This window comes from Phalacrocorax carbo, chromosome 27 (assembly GCF_963921805.1).
Source record: "Phalacrocorax carbo chromosome 27, bPhaCar2.1, whole genome shotgun sequence".
NCBI classification, from domain to species: Eukaryota; Metazoa; Chordata; class Aves; order Suliformes; family Phalacrocoracidae; genus Phalacrocorax; species Phalacrocorax carbo.
The window spans coordinates 1488860-1510171 of record NC_087539.1 but is presented as its reverse complement, the minus strand read 5'-3'; the positions used below and the strand labels follow the sequence as shown (position 1 = coordinate 1510171).

The window sequence follows — 21312 nt, the reverse complement described above, 5'->3', positions numbered from 1 at the left end:
CAAGAACCACTGCTGAGGCCTGAGGGACTCGAGCTCTGAATTTCTCCCCCGTTCTGCCCACAGCCCGGCTCAGCCCCTGCCCCCAGGAGTTAAAACATCTCTCCGTCACCCAAATCACACAGCCCCGTCCCGGCCACAACAGGCAACGGAGAAGCAGCTTGTGCAAGCCAAAGCACACAGAAAAAAACTGCTTACATGAGGATTTCAAGAATTAGAACTTATTGATGGTCTAATTAATGCCTCAGTCTAATCGAGATACAGCAATCACTCACCATTCATCCAGTTACAGCAGCGCTAACAACTAATATCCAAATTACTCAATTTCTATTAAAGGTTGTCAGCAATAGAAAAAAAGAAATAAACACAGTGAACAAAAGTATCTACGCCATTCCTCTAATGATAAATTCTCCCTACTTCCTTTGCATTGCTGCAGTGACTCATCAGCATCCTGAAGGGGAAAATTATATTGATGGGTTTTTTCTTCTTCTTTGCTGGGAAGAATATGATTATGAGGTTGATCATTTCTTCCTCCTCGGTTTAGGGTGTAATTGGGGCTATTGTATATATTTTCTCTTACCCTCCGTACTTGAATCTTTCTTCACAGAGCTGCAGTTCCATCTTACATCCAGATATACCCCATATCCTGTGTTTTACCTATATTTTTTCTGTTACCTTTAAGACTGGTTTCTGTCACCTGCCAAAACCGTGTTCTTCAAGGATCAGTAACGGCTCGCTGCTGAGTTGTTAGTAGCCCCGGGCCCATCCTCTGCTCAGGGACTGTAGGCTGACCCTGCTTAAGGAAGTACATCAGATTTATCACAGGCACAGCCGTTGTACCTTACAGTTACACAAAACCACGCAAATTCAACTGCTAAAAGATCAATTAGGTAACAGCCACCTTGTTGGTAGGCAGTTGCTGTTACGGGTAAACAAGCTACACAAACTACAGCAAGGTTTCCGGCAGGCCAGGACAGATCCAGACAAAACCAGCCCGATAAGCCCCAGTGCCAAGGTCTTACAATCACACAGAGCCTTTGGCCTTTTAACGATAACGGCAACGCTGTATTTACATTCTGTAGCCCAGCATCCTTCTCTTCTGTCGCCTCAGCCCTGCTGCTTTCTAAAAGCTTTGATGCTAACAAAGTCCTTTCAGTGGGGAGAACATCTCCAGGGGCAAGTTCAGATCCTGCTGCTCTGACCACTGGGTTTCCTTTCCCGTTAATCCAGACCCCAGTCCTGTTTTGGGAAGGGAAGGCAGTAGCTTTAAGATAGGGAGACCAGGATACTTCCTTTCCTGGTTTAAGCTTTTCTCTTTCAGTTTTGCTTCCTCTGAGACAAGCTGTTTAATCAGATCGTGCCCAGAAGGAAGTATGTTCTCTATTTAAGGATCAGTCAATAAATTAGACTCTGCACTGCCCAGTGTATCTGCTGCAGTGTGGAAGCGGCGCAGCCCCAGCCATCGCTCCCTGACGGCGACACTATGCTCACAGCAAAAATGAGGTAAGCACACAGCATCCGTTCCTGTAGCGGCTCCCAGAAAGAGTGGCTTTGGGTTGACAAGGTTGGCCCCACGTCTTGTTCTGAACCACAGAACAGCTGAGGTTGGAGGGGACCTCTGGAGGTCACCTTACCCAACCCCCTGCTCAAGCAGGGCCACCTACAGCAAGTTGCCCATGACCACACCCAGATGGCTTTTAAATATCTCCAAGGATGAAGACTCCACAACCTCTCCGGGCAAACTCTGCAAGTACTCTATCATCCTCACAGTTAAAAGAAAAGTTTCCTGAAGTCCAGATGGAGCCTCACGAGTTTCAGTTTGTGCTGGCCGCTTCTTGTCCTGCGCTGGGCACCACTGAAAAAAGCCTGGTGCTCCCTTCAGATGTTTATAAACATTTCTAAGATCCCTTTGAGGCTGCTCTTCTCTAGGCTGGAGAGTCCCAGCTCTTTCAGTCTTTCATCATGTAAGTGATGCTTCAGTCCAACATCTTCATGCTCTTTGCTGAGCCACCTCTTGTTGCATCCTTCAGATGAAGGCACAGCCCCCATTACCTCCCCATGGGGAGCAAAGCAGTTTTCATTGTGTGGTTTTGGCTGGTTCTACTCTCCGTTTCTTGCAGTCCATCCCAGGGCCTTTGTCTTAGGTAAGAAGAGCCAGCAGCCCTGGCTCCAGGCACTGGTAACTCCCCTTTGGAGAACAGCAAGCCAGGAACAAAGCCTCCCAGATGGTTCCCTGAAAACGGGCTGATTGGAACAAAAGATTTACAGGTTCTTTAGTAGCTTGAGCACAAGGGACTTGTTGAGGAAATGGGGAGAGCCCCCTCCTCCACCCCTCTCTTCTTTTTGGTTTGCGTACAGCCAGGAGCTCCTTTGTGCTCCGTGTGGGTACCCCAGGACCCCACCACACCCCTCCACACGCTGCCTTTTCATAACCCGTGTTCTCCTCTTTGTTACAATGAGCAACTGAAGGAGAAGTTAGATGCCCTTCAATACCACTTCACCCGGTATTCGGGTATAACAGACTGTGCTGAACCTACACACGTCCTGCAGAAGCTGACTGTTGAAATCAAGCACCAAAACCAGGCAGCGCTCCTGGGGCTGCAGGCATGCCTGTACCAGCCGAAAGGCCAGAACAGAGCAGCTCTGCAAAGCCATAAGGATGCTGAAGAACAAGAGACAAGAGGAGCATCTGCTGGTTCTTTGATTATCTATGCAAATTATGCTTGGATTCACTACCTTCAGGCCTCTTATCAGGAGGCTGAAAGCTCCCTGGAATGAATTCGGCAGCTCAGCTCCTTGGGATGCATGGCTGACCCCGTACACAGGCCCAGAAAGGCTGGTGTTCCTCTTGGCTCTCAGAGCCCTTAACAGGGAACGGGCAGGAGAGCACTTTGAGGTGGCATTGATACTTGAACTGGGGAGGAGATATTTCCACACTGGGCTCTGAATGGATCTTTATCCCTCCTGCAGTTATTTCTGCTATCCTGATATTGGGAGGAATTCCACAATCCAATTGGAAAGAGCTGTCCTTGAGCAGCTGAATAACTACAAAGCCAAAATACATTTACCCAAGCTACTTGAACAAGTGGATATAGAAAGGTCAATTGGCTTGATACAGAAAGTGCAGAGAAAAGCTCCGATCCTGATGTTCTCAAAGCTTCAGCTCTGTTCTGGCTGCAATAGCCTACCGAGCAAGTCACTGAGATAGTGCAGTGAGCCCTGCAGCAGGAGGCAGGTTACCACCTTCTCTACTGAGCCTTGGCCAAGTGCTATAAAGACACAGTGGCTTAATGCAAAGAAGGAAACAAGAATAACATATTGAAGGTGGCCAAAGGCCTCAAGCAAATTCTTCAGAAACCTCCAGACCTTGACCTAGTATTTGTAAAGCTGCAGTTCGCAGAGTTGTATGGTGCAAGAGACCCAACACAGGATGAGATGATCTACAAGGAGCTGCAGGAGAGAAAGGACAGCTGGACCCCCAAAGGCCACACCCTTAGCCTCTACTGGGGAAAGTTCTTACTCTACAAGAAGTCACTTGATGTAACCTGCCACAAACTTTGATTTGGCTTCAAAATTCCCACGCTGACGGAAGGGAGGAAGGTGGGCGCGCAGAGGCTGACAAAGATGGCCAGCACTGCCACAGCGATCGTGCTGACACAATCCACTGCTTCGCCCAAGAGACCGACCGCCACCTGCGGTGGAATTTGCTGGTACCGATCTAGACCAGGGGTGGGAGCGCCAGTCTGGAGAAAGCAGGCTATCCTTTTTGCAAAGCTAGAAGGCATCAGGGGCTAGTACCTGTCTTTCAACAGCAGGCCCAGTGTCGCTCCCTTGGAGGTGCTGTAAATCAGAACCACGTGCTGATTAAGGCAGCGTGAGAAATTATCTCCCTTCAACTATCAGAATTCTATCATTTGCAATAAAAAAGAAGGTGGCTTCCTCGCTAACTGCTGAGGGGTCTTAATGAGGGTGAAGCACTTGCATGCACAGCAGAAAGATGCTCTCTGCATTAAATGCAAACGCAGCAAGAGGTAGCTGCTGATTAAGGAACATACGTTATATTGGCGTTAATCCTTTGAAGCACGTGCGTGCCTGCCCTGCCTGAATACAAACAGGGGGTTTGCTTTCTTGCGCTGGTACCCACTTAAAAGGAATTACTAGGACAACTTACACATCACTGTTTCTGGGGCCAAAGCAAGGCTTTTCATATTCTTTGATCAGTAAATATTTAAAATTCTTTTCCACATGATTTCTCCTTACAGCCTAAAGCAACCAGCGCACAGACTGCCAAAGATACACCCTTTCTTCAGTTTCCACTGCCCCAGGCTTGTGTTAGGTACGGCTCTTTCCCTGCCATGTCCTACCTACTTGCACATCCCACTGTGGGGGCGGTGTCCTGCCCTGCAGACACCCCCCCACCCTGTCCCAGCATTGCAGACACATTTCCAAGCACTGGCGGGGCCACCCCCACGCCCAGCAGTGAGTGGGGTGACATGCTAGGGTGCTCCCAAACTCCATCTGTCCCTACGGAGGGGAGCCATGGGGACCAGGGGAGATGTACCCCTGCAGGTCCCTCTGCAAATCCCCCAGTTTCTGCTCCAACAAGGAGCAGGCAAGGACCCAGTCTGGGAGAGGATCCTCCAAAAAACAAGGACCAAGGCAACTGTGTCCAAGACACAGGATCTAGGGAACGGGAACATGCTTTAGTGCCCCCTTCGTGCACATCTGGTGTGCCTGAAAGCACTAGAGGCCAGAAACACCCACCTGCCCTGGGGCCCCAGCCCCACTGGGAAGGGGGAGCAGCAGCCCCCAGCTGCCCCATGCCCTGCAGTGGGTCAGAGCTAGGGTGCAAACATGGCAGGAGAGGGCTTCGCCCTCCAGACCCTGCAACCAAGGGGAAGAGAGACAACCCAGGCCACCACACACAGCCCAGGCTATTTCACCTCCTGATATAATACTGGGAACCAAAACTGTTATTCTCCTTCCTCCTCTAGACTCCCGAGCCACAGCCCAGCCCACGATCCTGCACCGCAGAGGCTGCCAGGTTCATTAGCCCTTGGGGCAAGAGCTACTCGGAGCACAGCACCTCAGCATTACAGCACCACAGCCTCCTGTAACGCTACACAGGCTCTAGTTAAAACGCTATAGCACAAATAAGAAGCATTAGAGCACAGAATCATAGGTCACATAAGTCATCATGATTTACTTAACTGCACAGATCATGACAGTTTTTCAGAGCTCAATGAACGGCCGCTTTATAAACTTTTGTACATGTTCCACAAGTCTCTTCACACAGCACTGGGCAAGGTCACATATCCCGATTTGGGAAAGCAGGGACTCCCAAAGGCAAGGGTGCTATTAAACACCCTCATTCCCCTCGCCAGTTTGAGCAGCACTAGTAACTCCTTTAGACTACCCAGGAATCCTTTGGGTTTGCATCTACAGACAACCCTCTACAAGTTTTTCCCCTTGTAACCACAGCATCAGGAAATGTTTCTTTAGGACAAGTTGCAGTCCCCTCCGGCAGTTAGAGCACCGTTTGCCCAGACAAATGCAACACTGCCATCCTCAGGATTAGAGGCTGCACAACCACAGCGCAAGTCAAGAACTGCGGACCTGCGTGCGGTTTGAGAGAATGGATTCTGACAGAGGTCAATTGGGGCGTCACTGCTGTGTGAAGAATAACTTACGGAGTCTTTTCTTAAAAATAAAAAATAAAACACCGTAAAAACTTAGGATCCTTGTACAACTGTTCCACTTCACATGGGTAGAAGACTGGATGCTAGTGAAAAGTGCCAGAGAGTTCCTCTAGCACTTTTTTTTATTAACACTTTGAACAAAGCCTGCTAGTTATTTTCTTCACCAATACTAAATTCAGCACAGCATTAGTTAATAAAAATACATTGCACAATAAAATCCCATTAAAAGTCTGAGTTAATCTGAAAGATAAAATGAAAAGGATCTTATTACATAAGCTGCCACTGCCCGCAGAGAGGACTTGCGTTTACTGTATTCATGCATATTGGTGTGCAAATGCTAGGACGACACTAACTCCCAGGTCCGCTTCACTTCAGCATAGGAGAGGCAAAGAAGTTGCCCTGATGCCCAAGCTGGGTTGTTGACTTGCTTTTGCTCCCAAATCTAGTTCAAGAGAAGTAGAAAATATCAGGTTTGGATTTGGGATTAGAGGTCTAACACTCTCCCTTTCCCAGGGGTCATTCACCCAAGTTTTAGCCACCTCCCAGACAAAGTGTTTCTCCCCCTACCGTAAGATGATGCTCATTAACCATTATGCAGCTTGCGCTGTTACTACAGCGTTGATTAAGTGAGAGTTGACTGAGTAGTAAATCCAGGCTGCTCCCAGAACTAGGTTCAAAAGTCGATTTTCAGTTCTCCCTGAACACCCAAACCACCAGCAGTCATCCCAACACCTCCATGACAGTGCCTGTTGGCACTTACTTGGGGGTGGTTTTGCTGAAGGTAGACCGGACCCTCTGGGACAGGGAGCTAGACGATGGCGTCTTTGAGAGCTGCTGTTCCGGAGTAGTGAGGGGTCCAAGCATGCTCACTGTGGAAAAGGAGGCAGCAAAGTGAGCAACATGAGGACAGCTGAAGTTTTCATTGCCATGCAAGGAACATTAGACATTCCCTAGCATCTGTCAGAAATACTAGACAAATCTGGTATTTCCTGGCACACTTTTCTTTCCTCTTCCTCCATAAAGCATGCCAGGAATGGCTAGCTCCAACAGTCTCGCAAGCAGCTTTGATTGAGGGCCATTGTTTTTGATTCAGCAGCTGCACAGCCAATAGAGCAGAACCTAGGGGTTACCTTTAACATCTGGTGTCTGTGGAGTGGAGCAGGCATTGACATTCTCGATTACATGCCCTGGGTCAATGTTTTCTTGCTCCACCATCACCAGCTGGCTCCAGTAGTCCATAGGCAGCAGCAGAAGTCGTTCTACTACCTACAGAGGCACACAGAATCCCAGACTGGTGGGGGTTCAAAGGGACCTCTGGAGCTCATCCCGTCCCACCTCCTGCTGGAGCAGGCACCCCCAGAGCAGGGGCACAGGGCCGCGTCCAGGCGGGGGGTGAATGTCTCCAGGGAAGTGACCCCACAGCCTCTCTGGGCAGCCTGTACCACTGCTCTGGCACCCTCACCATGAGAAAAAGCTTCTTCACTTTTAGATGGAACTTCCCATGTTCCAGCTTGTGCCCGTTGCCCCTTGTCCTGTTGTTGGGCACCACTGAAAAGAGCCCGGCCCCATCCTTCTGACACCCGCCCTTCAGATATTAGAAGTATTGGCACCCATGAGTAGCCAATGTTACAAACCAGCACACAGCTTTGACACAGCGACACCAGGCAGGCATCGCCTCAGCACCCTCCAGCAATCCGGTCGAGTTCTTTAAATGGGATACTTCACCCAAGTCACTCTTTTCTGCTGACCTACCTTGGGTTGCCGCTTAGTGTCGTGTAGGAGCATCACAGGTTCAGGATCGGGTACCGCATGGCCAACTATTGTGGGGCCAAAGACTTTAGCCAAGTTGGTAACGTCCATTTTAGTCTCCGGGCTCTGAGCCACCCTATATTTAAAAAAAAATATTAAGAAAGAGAATGTAGCTTCTCCCCTTCACTTGTCATACAACTCCCCCATCCCACACACACACTTCAGCATCTGAATAAGCAGGTTTTTTTTCAGAATGAAGACTTTATGCTCACAAGCAGTAACAAGAGTCAATTAGAGAAAGCACCAGTGGCAACATCCCCTTTTCAGAAGTACCGTTTGAACATACCTCTGCAGGTGAATCATGAGGAAAGCTAGGGTGTCCCTGTTGGCCTGAGGAAGCTCACCAACTGCTTGGTACATAGCAGCGACGCTGTTGTCCTCATCCAAGATTTCTGGGGTGGGGGGGAACCAAAAACATTTAGACCTCAGAAAGTGATCCCAGAAGCACAGCTCTAACAGTCCCCTCTAACAGTAAAAGCTCGTGTGAGAAACAAGCCAGAAGCTTCACGTGCCATTGTAATAGTTTTGTATCTATATACAAATATATATTTATATTTTGTAATAATGTATTAGAAGAGAGCCCTTCCCAGCCCATTGTGCATCATCAACACAGCCGCAAGCACGAGGGCTCCAGAGTACTGTGGTCCACCAGTAAGGAATTGCTACTCCTTACCTGCAGCTTCCATAAAAGTCTTGTTTAACCGGAAAGTGAGAAGGGGTTCTTTCAGGCTGCGTAGGAAGTCCTTGAGAAGGCCGCAGATAGCATGGATATCGTCCACTTTACTGAGCAAAGGAACATTTTTTGCTCTAAGAAATTTCTCTTTCAGTTCCCTCACTGTTTTGTCACAGCCAGATATCCGGTAAAGGCCTGTCTGTTAACAGAAAGGATTGCTTAGAGGCAGGATATCAACTGCACGTATAAAGCTGACATTCTCCCACTCCCACCTTCTCTCCACACATGAGCACTCTGCACAGACACTGTTGCTCACTCACGGAGTCACCCACTGAGCAACACTCTACACACCATCCGTAAGAGATATTTGGGTTAACAATTTGCTTCCCTAACACTGCAACCCATTTCATTAGCACCGTTTCACACCTCATTTTCTTTTTACCTCACGCAGCCCTCGCTGCTCGATCTCACTAACACAGTGCACTATGATGGAAGGGATCATCGGAGGAGTAGAAGGGACAAAGTCCACCAAGGTCCCCTAAGAGGCAGAAGGGAAAAAGAAAAAAAAGAGATACTCAGTCTTCAAGACATGGAAAATATTCTCTCAGGAATGCACAGTGAGATCTAGACTTAAAAAGCAAGGATTGTTTCTTCTTTGTCAGCCCAGAGAAGAGCCACGCTGCATCCATCAGCACAAAGCTGCAGGATTGCTTACCCAGAGCTGCCATGTTCAGAGCTCAGCACCCGCCCAGCGTTGCATCCCTACCACCCACTACCCTGGTTACTGAACGATCCATAGCGAGCTCCTTTGTGCTTTGCTGTGCAGCTGAGCAACAGGAGCTCTTCTGGGGAGGGCAGGCTTGTGGGAGCCTAAGCACGTTCTAACTCTAGCCCAGCATTCACCCACTTGTGCTGGCAGCTCAGCCTACAGACCTACCTCTCCAATTCTGACAGGGGTCCCCGTCAAGGTGGGGATACAGGGAAGAGGACAGCGGTCCCGACACTCTGGATGAGCGACCACACGGCAGTCTCTGCACTTCAGAGAGATTTTTCCAAATTTTACTCTCTTTCCACATGGAACACACGATTCTGGCTTGATAACCTAATGATTCAAAGCATACAGGTGGGAAAAGGTTAGTGCAGTGTAGTAACTCTGCAGGAGTTAGACTGGATAACCACGTAGATAACACATTCCCTGATCCATGCAGGTAGCCAGTACGGTTAATATTGACTTGAGACATAACGGCTGGTAGCCTCTTCTTGATAGCTTGATATCACATGCATTTAAAAATGGAAGGTGATGCTCTTTTAAGTTCTTCATGCCTGTAGACATACCGTCTTTGAAACGAAGTCATGCAGCCTCACTCCCCCGTTGCTCTGCGGGGTGCCAGAGCCATCGGTCTCCGATTTGGATTCCAGCTGCTTACTGCCCATGCTTGACTCGCTGCTCCAGGGCTGCAAAGGACCTGAAAGACAGAGGAAAAGGAGCATTGACTGAATGAAATCACCACCCCTGCATAACCTTTGCTTCAGAGCAAGTGCATTATAAACCACAGGCAGCTGCCTGGGTCCTGGAGGAACCATTTCAAGATTGCCTCTGGCCCACAAAGTAGTTGCTTCAGGACTAGGACGAACGGAGACGTGACACCTACCACTCTTCCTCCGGTTTCTCAGACTATGAGGCACAGTCTGGATAGTAGAGATAGCTTCAATTGGGCCACCGTCATTGGGGACCATGAGAGTTGTCTTTGCTACTATGGATTCATTTCCCTGTAATGAGAAATATGCAGTTAGTGACGGCAGCACTGACAGGACAGGGGATTTCCTAGTTTGTTGGCCCTAGAAGCAGGAGTGCAATATGACCAACTACTTTAATGCACACAAACCTAGCTGGAACCACCATACCTGATCCACTGTGGAGCCAATTGATCGGATTTTCTTCTGAGGACCTGGTGGGCCTTCAGTGAACTGCCTGGAAGACCGCTGAAAAGACACGGTATATTTTTGTCTATGAGGCAGGTGTGCTGGTAACTTCGTGTTGTAATAGTTCAGTATAACCAGAAGGACTGAACAATTGTCCACACACACCCCACACGCATTCAGTTCTTCCACAGTAACCATTCTTCATGGCAACCTTGAAGAGGATCAGGAGCGCTCAGTATACTCCTCTTTCAAATAATTTTCCTAGCCGGCTTTATAATCCAATTCAGAGAAAAAGGAAGGAAAAGAGAAAAAGAGAGGGGCAGCTAAGCAAATCCAACTCTGCTAAGCTAAGCTAAGCATCCAACTCTGCGAGGGATGATTTCAGGCCACCCTTTCCTACCTGTGCCTGCTGCACAGCAGACCAGAACAAGCACAAGCTCCTTTACAGAACAGAAAAACCATTAACTTCCAACATGATTTTCCCTAATCTGGTTGCTGTTAATAATTTCCAAGTGCTTTCTCGCACACACTAGGCCACACGAGAGCAAGATATGCGGAACTCCACTCCAGTCATTTTCAGTAGACAAACAACGACATCAGAATTAACTTTCAATCTAAACCCACACAGCAGGACTGAATTATAGTAGAAGCACATCCATCTGAAGTTTGTGATTAGTAGCTCAGACATCATTATAGGTGGCTGTGAGATGGCAGATGGTGACATTGTGTCAGCCAAGGCTAACAATGGAATCTATTTGAAGGGGAAGAATTGAACATACCCGCTTCTCTCTCCTTTTCAGTCTAACAGCTTTCACCACAGACGAATCCCAGTCCTGTGGGAAATACACAACACTGGTTAGCTCAGTGCAAATACCGTACAGCCTCTGGCCAGGGCTTTCATTAGGCTTTGCATTTCTCTGGTGTGCTATTGGCTAAATCAGCTCTACCAGTTTAATACCACAGCTCTCTAAACACATGGGGCTCTCTAGAGATTACCCCACAGCCCTAAGGTTTTGCAGTGGAGGAAAACTTAAGAACTTGGAGTTACATTACCAGTGACTCATCAGTCTTGTCAAAGCTGATGTCTGACAGAATTGAGCCAGATTCATCTATTGTAGACAGCCTGAAAAAATATAAAAAATTAGAAGAAACCTGTGTCAGTTTGGCTTTCAGTCAGCCGTGGTTCCAGAACAATCTTACTGACTCAGAAGAGCTGTATTTCAAACTGGAATAAAAAGTAAAACTCTGTTGATACGGGTGCAGTACTTATCACGGAGGTTCGCGATTGGTATTTGACACTGATGTTGCTCAGACATATGTCGCCTACCTTTTGTTGCCTGAACCCCCTATAGAAACCTGCGGCCTGTTAAGAAAGGCGAGGGCAGACTTCTGCTCTTCACTTAGCTGAATGCTCCCAGATGCATCGCACATGAGCAGCTCTCGAATCAGTTGTATTTGCCGCTCCTGTAAAGGTAGATAACATCAGAAGCTGCCACAGGAAAAAGTGCGTTTAATTACTGTATGAACCGACCTGAAGAGATTGAGATACCACACAGACAGGCTCTTGGAACTTGTGTCAATAGACTGCTAATGGCTGCAAAGCCCATGCTCTGACAGGTAATGGCAGCTCGGCTCCAGACAGCAGCCAGTCGCCTTTTTCCAGACCAAAGCAGAAGGCTACTACAAGGAGCCAAGCCAATTTGTCAGTGTTGAGTTCTTTTACCTCCCCAGGAAAAAAAGTTATCACGAATGTCAGTCTTTATTTTCCATAGATCAATGCAGTTTAATCACCTTGTCTCCACACTCTAGAGAGCTAACCGGTAACAAAGGCATTACTCACCAGCTTTTCACAGTCTGTTTCAGCTTTTTGCCTTCGTTTGATCTCCACATCCACTTGATTGCGAGCATGTTTCAGCTTCACATCCAAAGCACTACGCTCAGCTTCAGTTTTCATGAGAAGATCTTTGTACTTGCCAAGCTCATGCTCCGTTTTCTGCAGTTTTCTCCGATACTCTTCAAAGTTCTTCGCTAACTGAATAAACTCTGGAGACAAGACATGTACGCCTTTAGCTACCCAGGCAAGCAGACAAGATGCAGCAGCCCTCCTTTCGCTGACAGTAGGTATCTATTAATATAACCTGCTCCTGACTGAGGGGTGGAGAAGCCAGCCTTTTGGCAAACCCACCTACACTCTCCATGTTCATGAGATCTGGCAGTTTTTCAGACCAAGCCCTTCGTGTCAGTACGAACCAGAAGAGCTAGAACATGAGACCCTGCATGGACGAAGTACAAGCAGAACGTGACCCTGCCTGTGACTTCGTATTTCTTGACAATGAAAAAACCCTCAAATCTGATTACCTGTAGCAGTCCTGTCACCCATAACATCATCAACAGATTCTTCAGTAACAGCCAATGTTTGTTTGCATGTTTATATCCTTACAGCAGCACAACCCACTTCAGAAGCAGAACTTACGGTATTCGTTTCCTTCACTTAAAGCTTCAGCCTGGCGCATAAGTTGATCATACAGACTCCGTAAGTTCAGCATCGCAGTCTCCATCTTCCTGCCAAGAAACCTGAGCTAAATAAAAAAACTCCAGCCCTTTCTTCCCACCTCCAAACAGAAAACATGTTACCAGACCAAAGAAAAGAGAATCACCTTCAGAATTAACGATTATATTTTTAAGGTGAGTTTTAGAAGCTGCACAAATAAAAATACATTAAGAGTTATGTTTTATGGAGATTTATGCATCTAAATTCTTTCCTAGGGAAAGAACATCCTCACCCCTCCACAGTTTATAGATAGCAGAGCCACAGAGAAAGGCAGCGTAGCTCCCCACTTTATTACTTCAAGTAATCTGCAGTACACCACAGAGGCTCAGAGGCCAAGGCAAGATGAGGGATCCCAAATCATTCTCCTTCTGAAAGGCTGCAGAACACAGCTCATGCCCTATCTACGAATAGCTTGGTACTATATAGGCCACTAAAAATCTGCAAGTTTTCAGAGCTTCACAAGATAAAAATAGGAGCAAGTGTTCTGGGGAATTTTAATACAGTTTTAAATTTAGCTGCATTTTAAGTTACAGTTCCTACTGCAAATAGCTGTTAAAATTCAGGCAGTCAGCACATTTTCCTCAAACAGTAGCAACAACAGCATAAACAGAAGCAACGAAGAGGAAAGTCTCCAGCTCAGCAACACCGAAATTACTTCGCTAATGCAAGAGGTTGCTGGGGCACGCAGGGCAGCCTCGACTAATAAATTAGCACCAGAAGCAGGTGCAGACGTAGCTGGGAGAGGTGCCAGGAGGGAGTACAACACACCGCCGCAACACTTCGGAGCCCACTGGGGAAAGCTCTGAAGTACTCTATTCACAGTTCCAGACACACAGGTATCTCTTTATAGAGATAAAACCGTAGGGACTTTCTATGTTACGCAGATTACAAGGTGTGGGAGCGCTCTCGGCTAAAAGCCGCTCCTCTGTTCCTTGTAGTCAGCTTAATTCATGGCAAGGGGCACTTCAACAGCTCCGTGCCTGAATCACCGGCACCACGACCATTAGCCCCACGCCCGACTCGACAAGCAGAAGCCGGGAATCGTGAAAGGATTAAGGTTGGAAAAGACCTCTAGGGTCATCAAGTCCAACGGCCAACCCAACACCCCCAGGCCTCCTAAATCGTGCCCTGAAGTGCCACGTCTGCACGGTTTTTTACCCCCCCTCCCCCCCCCCGAGGGACGGTGACTCCCCCACCTCTCCGCGCAGCCTGTGCCAGCGCCTGACCGCTCTTGCGGTGAAGAGATTTTTCCTAATATCCAGTCTAATCTAACACAATATCGCCTGGAAATGCGAAGGAACAAGGCCAGCCCGCAAAGCGCCCCCAGCCGCGCTCCAGGGCGCGACCCCCGCCCGGGAGACAGCGAAGGAAGAGACCTCTGAGGAAAGCGGCGCCGGGAAGGGCAGCTCCCCTTCACGGGGCCGCTGAGGGGGTCCCCGCGGCCCGGGTGAGGCCCCGGTGCCGGAGGCCCGCGACCCGGACGAGACCCGGTCCCGGGGGGTCCCGCCGCTCCCCCACACTCACCTGGGCCGCCGGCCCGGCGCGAGCTCCAGCTCCAACCGCCCAGCCTAACCGCCCCGCACTTCGGTTTGAATCGCTACTGCCAGCCAATCCCAGCGTGCTCCCCACCCTCCCGGCCTCTCATTGGCTCTATTCTCTGGGCGGCTGAAGCCAAGCTGGCGCCATGTCTGCTGAGGGCGTGGCCTCTCTGCTCCACTCCTCAGCGCGAGGGCGGACGGGGAGCCGGACGACGGCGTGGTGAAGCCGGTCAGGCGCCATCTTTACTATTGGTTGCTGGCTCCGAGCCCCTGTTGCTTAGCAACAGAGCAGGCCGGCGACGCCGGCAGGGCCTCGGCCCGCCGCAGCCGAGGGCTGCTGCTTCTCGGAGAGCTCAAGGGCAGCCGATGGCGCCGGAGGGGCTGTTTTGGGGAGAAAAACCTGTTCTCAGGCCGAGCCCCGGGTGCGATTTTAAGCAACGCCCTCGGCACACGGCGGGGGTGGGCCCAAGCCCCCCAGGCACTGTTCTGCAGAGCGCCCTAAGGCTTGCGCGAGGTGCTGGATGCAAGCCGTAGCTGGTTCAGAGCATTGCTGCTTCACCGGGAGGCCGTTTCTTAAGTGTTCTCAGATGAAAAACCATGCCTCGACTGATTTTTTGTCTTTGAAACGTCGATCTGAATAACAGCCGGCAATCCATCCCACGGGCCAAAAGGCGAAACCCCGTTTCAGGCCGTGCACAAGCCTTCCATTCCCAGACGTTTAATATGCAATCCGCTAAAACGCAAACCCAAACCCAACAATTACAAGAAGCAAAATCACATAATCATAAAATAACAATTCGCTTTAATCTTTTAAATCTGAAAGAAAACAGCGGGTAATTGAAGAATGGATATTAGCAATTAGAAAGCGGAACTAAGTGCTTAAAATTGCTAAGTGGAAAAGGGAGTTTGTGAGGCAGATTGCTCTCTACCATCTAGCTGCTTTGTCAGAACTGCTTTATTTAGGTTATATAGTCTGCTTTAACTTAATTAATAATAATTAATTCATAATAGATTGTAAAAGGCCTCAAGGTCCTCTGAAGAGTAAACATTAATGAGGCTTCCTTGAGGAAGATAGTCAAAATTATCTATATTTTATAGAGGAACTGAGGCCCAGAAGAGACACGGCTCATCCTCCAAGTCAATGGCGAAGCGAAAGAAAGTCACTGACCTTGATATTTGACCTTGTGGCACGGGAAATCATCCACAAGCCCAATTTGCCCCACTCTAGAAAGCAAGTTGAAGGCTGATAGCTACACCTGGCTCTGCTGAGAGCCTCTTGTGCATGCACAGCCCATCCCAGCACTTCTTGCACACCCATTTCTGAGGAGGTTCAGCTGTTTCCCTGTCAGCCCCGGGGCCTCCCGCAGCTCCTGCCTGTAATTAAATCTTCACAGCTAAATGTCTTTATTGGCAGATCATATTTATAGGCAGGCGAGTTGTTTCAGTGTCATTCTGAAGAGTTAAGGAGGCTTTTGCTCACAAGCAAATTCTCTTCTCCTTTAAATTGTCATCTGCAATCTCGTGCCAATAAAAAGGCACATTATTTTAGATTATTGCCCCTGTGGTGCTTGTAGTGAGTTACTGTGTTAGGTACTGGGCTTCAGTGTTACGCAAATTAGATTTCTTCTGTACGTGTTCAGAGGGCGTACTTCCAAATCCTCCTCTGAAACGTGATGGGTAGGAGCTCGAAGGGCGTCAGGAACCGAGTACCCAAAAAACGCCACTCGGTCCCAGCCCGGGTCCCTAAAAGATTTGTAGAGTTTTTCTGTCCTCCTTCCTGACTGATGCATGATGAGAGCAGTGAGGTCAGAAGCACCTTTCATATATAGCTTTATTCCAAGGGAGAAGAAAGGGAAAAGGATTGAGGGCCTTTTCAGGAGCCGCTTTATTGCAAAGTAATTATATTCTCTTTTGTTTGTGTCGGGGAGGGGAGGGAGAAGCCTTGAAATGTCTCATCTGGGAAACCGTTAATAGAATTTATGCTAATTTGATGATTCCGGCGATTACTGGCGGAAGCACTTCACATTTTCAGGCAGCAGAAATTCTCCTCCAGTTCCTCCTGCTGTCTCGCTCCGTTTCGCCTTTAGCCCATTCGCCTCCTCCAGCCGCCGGAGACTCCCTTGCTGGGCAGAGCTTGCGGACCCCATGATGCGACCCGGATTTTTGCTTACGATGATGCTGATGGGCTCGCTGGTGACCCCGTGCCTTGATCTTTTGGGGCAGGATGCAAAGAAATATGCCCTGGTTCCTCGCTGTGCTAGCAAGCAGCCCTGCAATAACAAATCTTTCTCTCCTAGCCTCATCCTCTGGTTGAGCTTCGCAAACACAAATCTCGCTGCCCAGCTCCTGCCTAATTAACTCCAGAATTGCAAACCCATTTGTGCAGCTTTGTGCTCAGGGGAAGCCTTTATTAAGTTCCTTTTAATCCAAAACCAGTTAGAGCATGATGGTCTTCATGAACAGTCATTCGGAAAAAAAAAAGGGGGAAAAAGAAAGTGGAACTAGAAACTTTAAGGCAGCAACCTTTCTCCAGGGGAAAAAAAAAAGGAGAAAAAATTATCATCAAGAGTGCATTTCTCTTGATGCATTAATACAGCACTGATTTCAGAGAGGAATGATTCAGTAGCGTGAGGAAAATCCCTGGCAGGCTGAGCGGGGAGGGCAGCCTGGGTGTAGCCAGAGGAAGCTGGACATTTTGGGGAATTAACTTCTAATTTCTCGGTCCTGGCCCGAGCCACAGGCCGGCAGATGGCATCACGCTCATGCCGTTGGGTGGGAGCGGGAGCTGCGAGGCCTCAGCCATCGCTTGTCTGTGCAAAATATTGCTCGGCACATCACTGGTACGGTCTGCGAGGAGAGTACCAAAGGAGCCGTGTTTGTGCCGTTGGGCCGAACAATGAACCAGGCTGATCTGTGATCTCCTGCCTGCCTGAATCCGGGATAATTCCTCCAGCAGCCCCTGGCATCGGGGTAAAGAGCACTTGGATGGGATCCGCCAAACCTGTCTGCAGCAGCACGAGGTCCACCCTCTCTGCTCCTCGTAGCAAAACGGTGCATTAACGTCAGCAGAGAAGCCATGGCCTTATCCTGAACTCGTTAAAAAACAATGGGAGTCTCTATTGCCTTCATCTGGCTTTTAATGAATGACCTCTTGTCGCCGGGAGCTGCGTGCAGTGACAAAGGACCTTTGTGGGCTGATATTTATGATTTCATTTAAGCCAGGGAGTAAGCTAAGGGAGAGGGCTAGAAAATAAGAGCTGAGCTGATGTTTCCTGCTTTAAACTCAAGGGATCTTTATCTAGTTTTTGTATTAATACAGTTGTCGTCTCTTAAATATTTGAGCAACTTGCAGCCGTGAATGCTCCCGCACTGGAAGGACACGCAGGTCACACTCGGCGGCAGGGCAGGGAACGACTCCTGCTCTCTGGAGCCCCACACATTCCTCTGGGCCCCAACACCGGGGCAGGAAGAAGGTTTTGCATTTTCCTAGTGCCCCCCTCAAATTGCACATGGATCAAGCACGCCAAGCCCTGCTGTGAGAGCCCGCGACCTGCTTGCGGGGGGCCAGCGTGCAGCCCGGGGCTCAGCGCGGCCGCCGGCTCCGAACTCCCCTCCTCGTGCCAGCAACTTGCCAACACTGATAAATTTTTGCCTTTTCCTTCGGCAGGCCTCGGCAGCGGATTAAGCAGCTGGGCGTCTGGAGTGAGAGCGCATCCCCTCTCCTTTGCCATGCAAACAGAGAAAATTAATCTCCCAGCTTCCTCTGATATTTGGGCTGAATTACAAGCTGGGAGCAGAGATAAAGCGTGGGCAAAAGGAAGGTACAGGTACAGTGGAAAGCCAGGCTGCCTGGCACAGGCCTTTGTCCGTGCATGTCTCATGCATAATTCACCAGCACTGCCTCCCTCTGTCCCGGTCATCCCTCTCTTTGCTTTCACTGCTCTTCTCTAGCAAAAACTGGAAGCCTTCTGTCCAAGCGAGCCCCTGCGTGTTGGCGGCACGTGTGGGTGCAGAAGCACGCTCGGGCACGGGGAGTGAGCACACACGTGTCCAGAGGCACAGCACCAATGTGCGTATCTCAGCTGCAGCGTAGCTCTCTTTGCAGGCTCGCCCCGGGATGAGGTACGGGGACGTTGTCCCCTCTACCCAGAGGCTGAGGGAGCCGGGGTACGACGCTGCCGCAGCCTCGGACCACCAGAGCCCCGCACACAGCCTGGCAGCACCCAACACCAGTCCAGCTAAACCAAACCAGCGCATCAACTTCTGCAAGGACATAGGGTGCGATTTCGTATGCCCATCACATTTCAGCTTCACTAACCACGCTACTTCCCTAAATCCCTCTGATGTTATAGTTGGACAGAGGTTACATCCTTCGGGATACCAACCCCAGCATTAAGAGACACTAACTGCATTTTATTTGGTCGATCATCTGGCGGCTTCTCTCTACTGTTCTTGACAGAACTGTGCCACACAGAGCAGAAAAGCCACGGAGGTTTTCCATAGCCACTGAGAGTTTCTTTCCCAGAACAAAGCAGAAATAACCCCGGTCACTCCTAGCCAAACAGTGAACATAGACACCTGCTTAATTATTTTTGCTTTGTAAATGAAAGCGGTGCCGTGAGTTTAATAACCACTGCTTGGGAGTAATTGGGGCGATTATCCTATGGCCCACAGGGAAAATTGCAGCTTGTTATCTCCAGGGAGTAGCATTAGGATCCAGCAGATAATCAGAGGGTTATTTCTTGCACTTTAGATGACATTTCTTATGGATTTAGGAGTGATAGTGATCAAACCACGTTGTCAGAGCCAGCCCCAAACTGGGGAATCCAGAGGCCTGTGAGCTAAATAGCATCTGAAGCTGCCCGGGACAGCTGCTTTTCCAGCAGGACAGCACAAATGAATGAGAGACCTGCATGCCACATTTGAGCTCTAACACTTCCAGACCTGAGCGTCATTCATCTCTTTTTTAATTTTGTCTTCTCATAAGAGAGGTGAGACCGAGGATGATGCATGAGAGGATGCAGAGGGGGGTATCAGCTCTAACAGATGCTGCCAACCAGATCTATACGCAGCAATAAGGTTGCTTGAGACCTTCCCTCCTCTTGTTTCTCCCTCCTCACTCCAATCAATAGCCTCTGCCTGTCCTCTCGCTTAAGCAGCCCTGAAATTTGAGGCTCGGTCAGGAGCAACACTCGCACGTTGCTGCAGCATTAGGACTTTTGCCCACGTGGTCTCACGGAGACCATCAGCGCTGGGCCTCCTCCCCATGCATTCCGCAGTCGCCCCCCATCACGCAGCTGAGCAGCTCCCGTTGGGGTTGCGCTCTCCCTAAGACGTTTGTGCACCGTCAGGAAGCAACTTTCGGCTCCTGGAGGGTTTCGGAGCTGGGGGAACCAGTTCCAGCAAACTCAGACTTGGTGGGTGGGCAAGATACAGGACAGATCCCGGCGATGACCCCCAAATGCAAGCCCTTCTCTTGGCACCTCAAAACGTGGTCGTCCAGCCTGGCCAGGTGGAAAGAGGAATTTTAGCAAGGCTAAGCCCAGCCATACCCTCTGGTGCGCTCTCTTTTGCAGGCTTGCTGCACAGGAGCATCCCCAAATGCTAGCTCGGGCTCTGCTCCCAGGGATGGGCTCGTGGATGACACAGCAGCACCTCAGCACCCCCACGACGCCAGCGGGGAGGATCCCGCCAGGCCTGGGAGGGCTCTGCGCCGAGGCAGGCTCCACTATCGATCCCCCCAATCAATGCCAATTCAAGGCCTGGAAATGACAGTGCCTGTTCTTAGTCCTCAATTCCCACCCAAGGCTGGGCACGGGGAGGAGGGGGCTCACTCAGAGCTTTAGCAATAATCCAAAGCAGGAGCAGAGGCAGGAAAAGCCTCTCTTTTAGCAGGCGGGTTGTTTAGCAAATTCGGCACATAACAAGACAAAAGGCACAGAGGAAGGAGATCTGGCGGGACTGGACCTTTATCTCCAGCACGTTGGCAGCCAAATCTTTGTGCAATATTTATCAAGGGTGAGCGGGCAGGAGAATTGGCAGTCAATGCATAAGTGAGGAATTAAAACCACTGCCATCCTTATCTCTCAGGCAGATACGCAAGGGGAGGGGGTGGACGGGAGCTGCGAGCCAGCCCAGGGCAATGGAGTTTGAAACTGTTTGTGGATTTAACGAGTCCAAACTTTATTAGCTCAGCTGATGGGGAGCAGAGCAGAAGCACCAAAGAAGGCGAACCAGCACATCCACATCCTCCAGCTGCCAACGCCAAGCACGCTGCCTCCAGGCAGGCATTTCAGCTGGAAGGTCCCTCACATCACTGGACAGGCATCGCACAGCCGGGGGGGCACGGCAAAGCTGCCCCAAAGGCACCAGGTAAGGGGCCAGGGGTCTTTCAAGCTCAGTTAAAATTCACTTTAAACCAGTGAGTTTCGGAGCTTCTACTCTTTCTCTCCCAATTTTGCTCAGCAGTGAGACAAAGGCAAAAGATGCTCTGCCCTCAGGTATATTTATATTTTCACAGTCAGAACCACAGCTGTCTTGTGGAGAGCAGACACTGCCTGGCACTTTGCTGCTACCCCGTGAATATGCCTCACGAGACACAGCCAGGAAAACCACAGGGGAAGGGACAGATACGACCTCGATAATATCCGCAGAGCTCTGAGTCAGTCCGCCGAGGGTTTTTGCGGGCGAGGCGTCCCCAGGGGGGGCAGCTCGGCTCCCTTGGTGGCCAGCCGGGTCTCCCGGCCCCTCGGGCACGTGCGGCTCCTGCAGCTGCGGATGGCAAGCAAAGGGCTGCTTCGTCTCCATGATCCCCTGGGAATCCCCAGCTCTCACATAACATGCTGGTAATTAACTCACTTATTGGCTTTGCTTTTGCTGAGATTGCACATTCAAGATGGGCTCCATCTGCTCCTTGCACAGGCTCGGCTGCCAGGGGGAGGGTAACAAACCCCCCCATTTATAGTGAAAGAAACATGTCATTTCTGTAAACGGGCAACACGATAAGGCCACACTGGGGACCAGCAGCAGCCCTCCAACAACGGCTACAGGTCCAGGCTGCCCAACTCCACCAGCCCTTTCACCACGCACCAACCTCGTGCCAACCAGCCTCCTCCCCCAGGC

General features: G+C 49.8%; 1 protein-coding gene and 1 pseudogene across 2 annotated transcripts; one reads left to right on the top strand and one right to left on the bottom strand.

The window, feature by feature from the left end:
- Positions 1–2192: 2192 nt before the first annotated feature.
- LOC135317870 (uncharacterized) lies at positions 2193–5104 on the top strand (annotated as a pseudogene).
- A 71-nt stretch (positions 5105–5175) lies between these two features.
- Positions 5176–14264, bottom strand: RACGAP1 (Rac GTPase activating protein 1). Of its 2 annotated transcripts, none has more exons than XM_064474388.1 (17): positions 14177–14264; positions 12575–12663; positions 11942–12144; positions 11429–11565; positions 11155–11224; positions 10881–10934; positions 10084–10161; positions 9831–9948; positions 9514–9644; positions 9116–9280; positions 8621–8716; positions 8179–8377; positions 7792–7897; positions 7449–7581; positions 6827–6962; positions 6457–6565; positions 5176–6138 (listed from the first exon to the last, which is right to left on the bottom strand). In XM_064474388.1, exons 2-17 carry the CDS (start codon positions 12657–12659, stop codon positions 6063–6065), a joined length of 1896 nt encoding a protein of 631 aa, XP_064330458.1. In that variant the 5' UTR covers positions 12660–12663; positions 14177–14264; the 3' UTR covers positions 5176–6062. The 2 variants fall into 2 exon arrangements, with proteins under 2 accessions (XP_064330458.1, XP_064330459.1); XM_064474389.1 differs by having other exon boundaries at positions 12575–12659; positions 14177–14234.
- Between the last annotated feature and the right edge of the window lie 7048 nt (positions 14265–21312).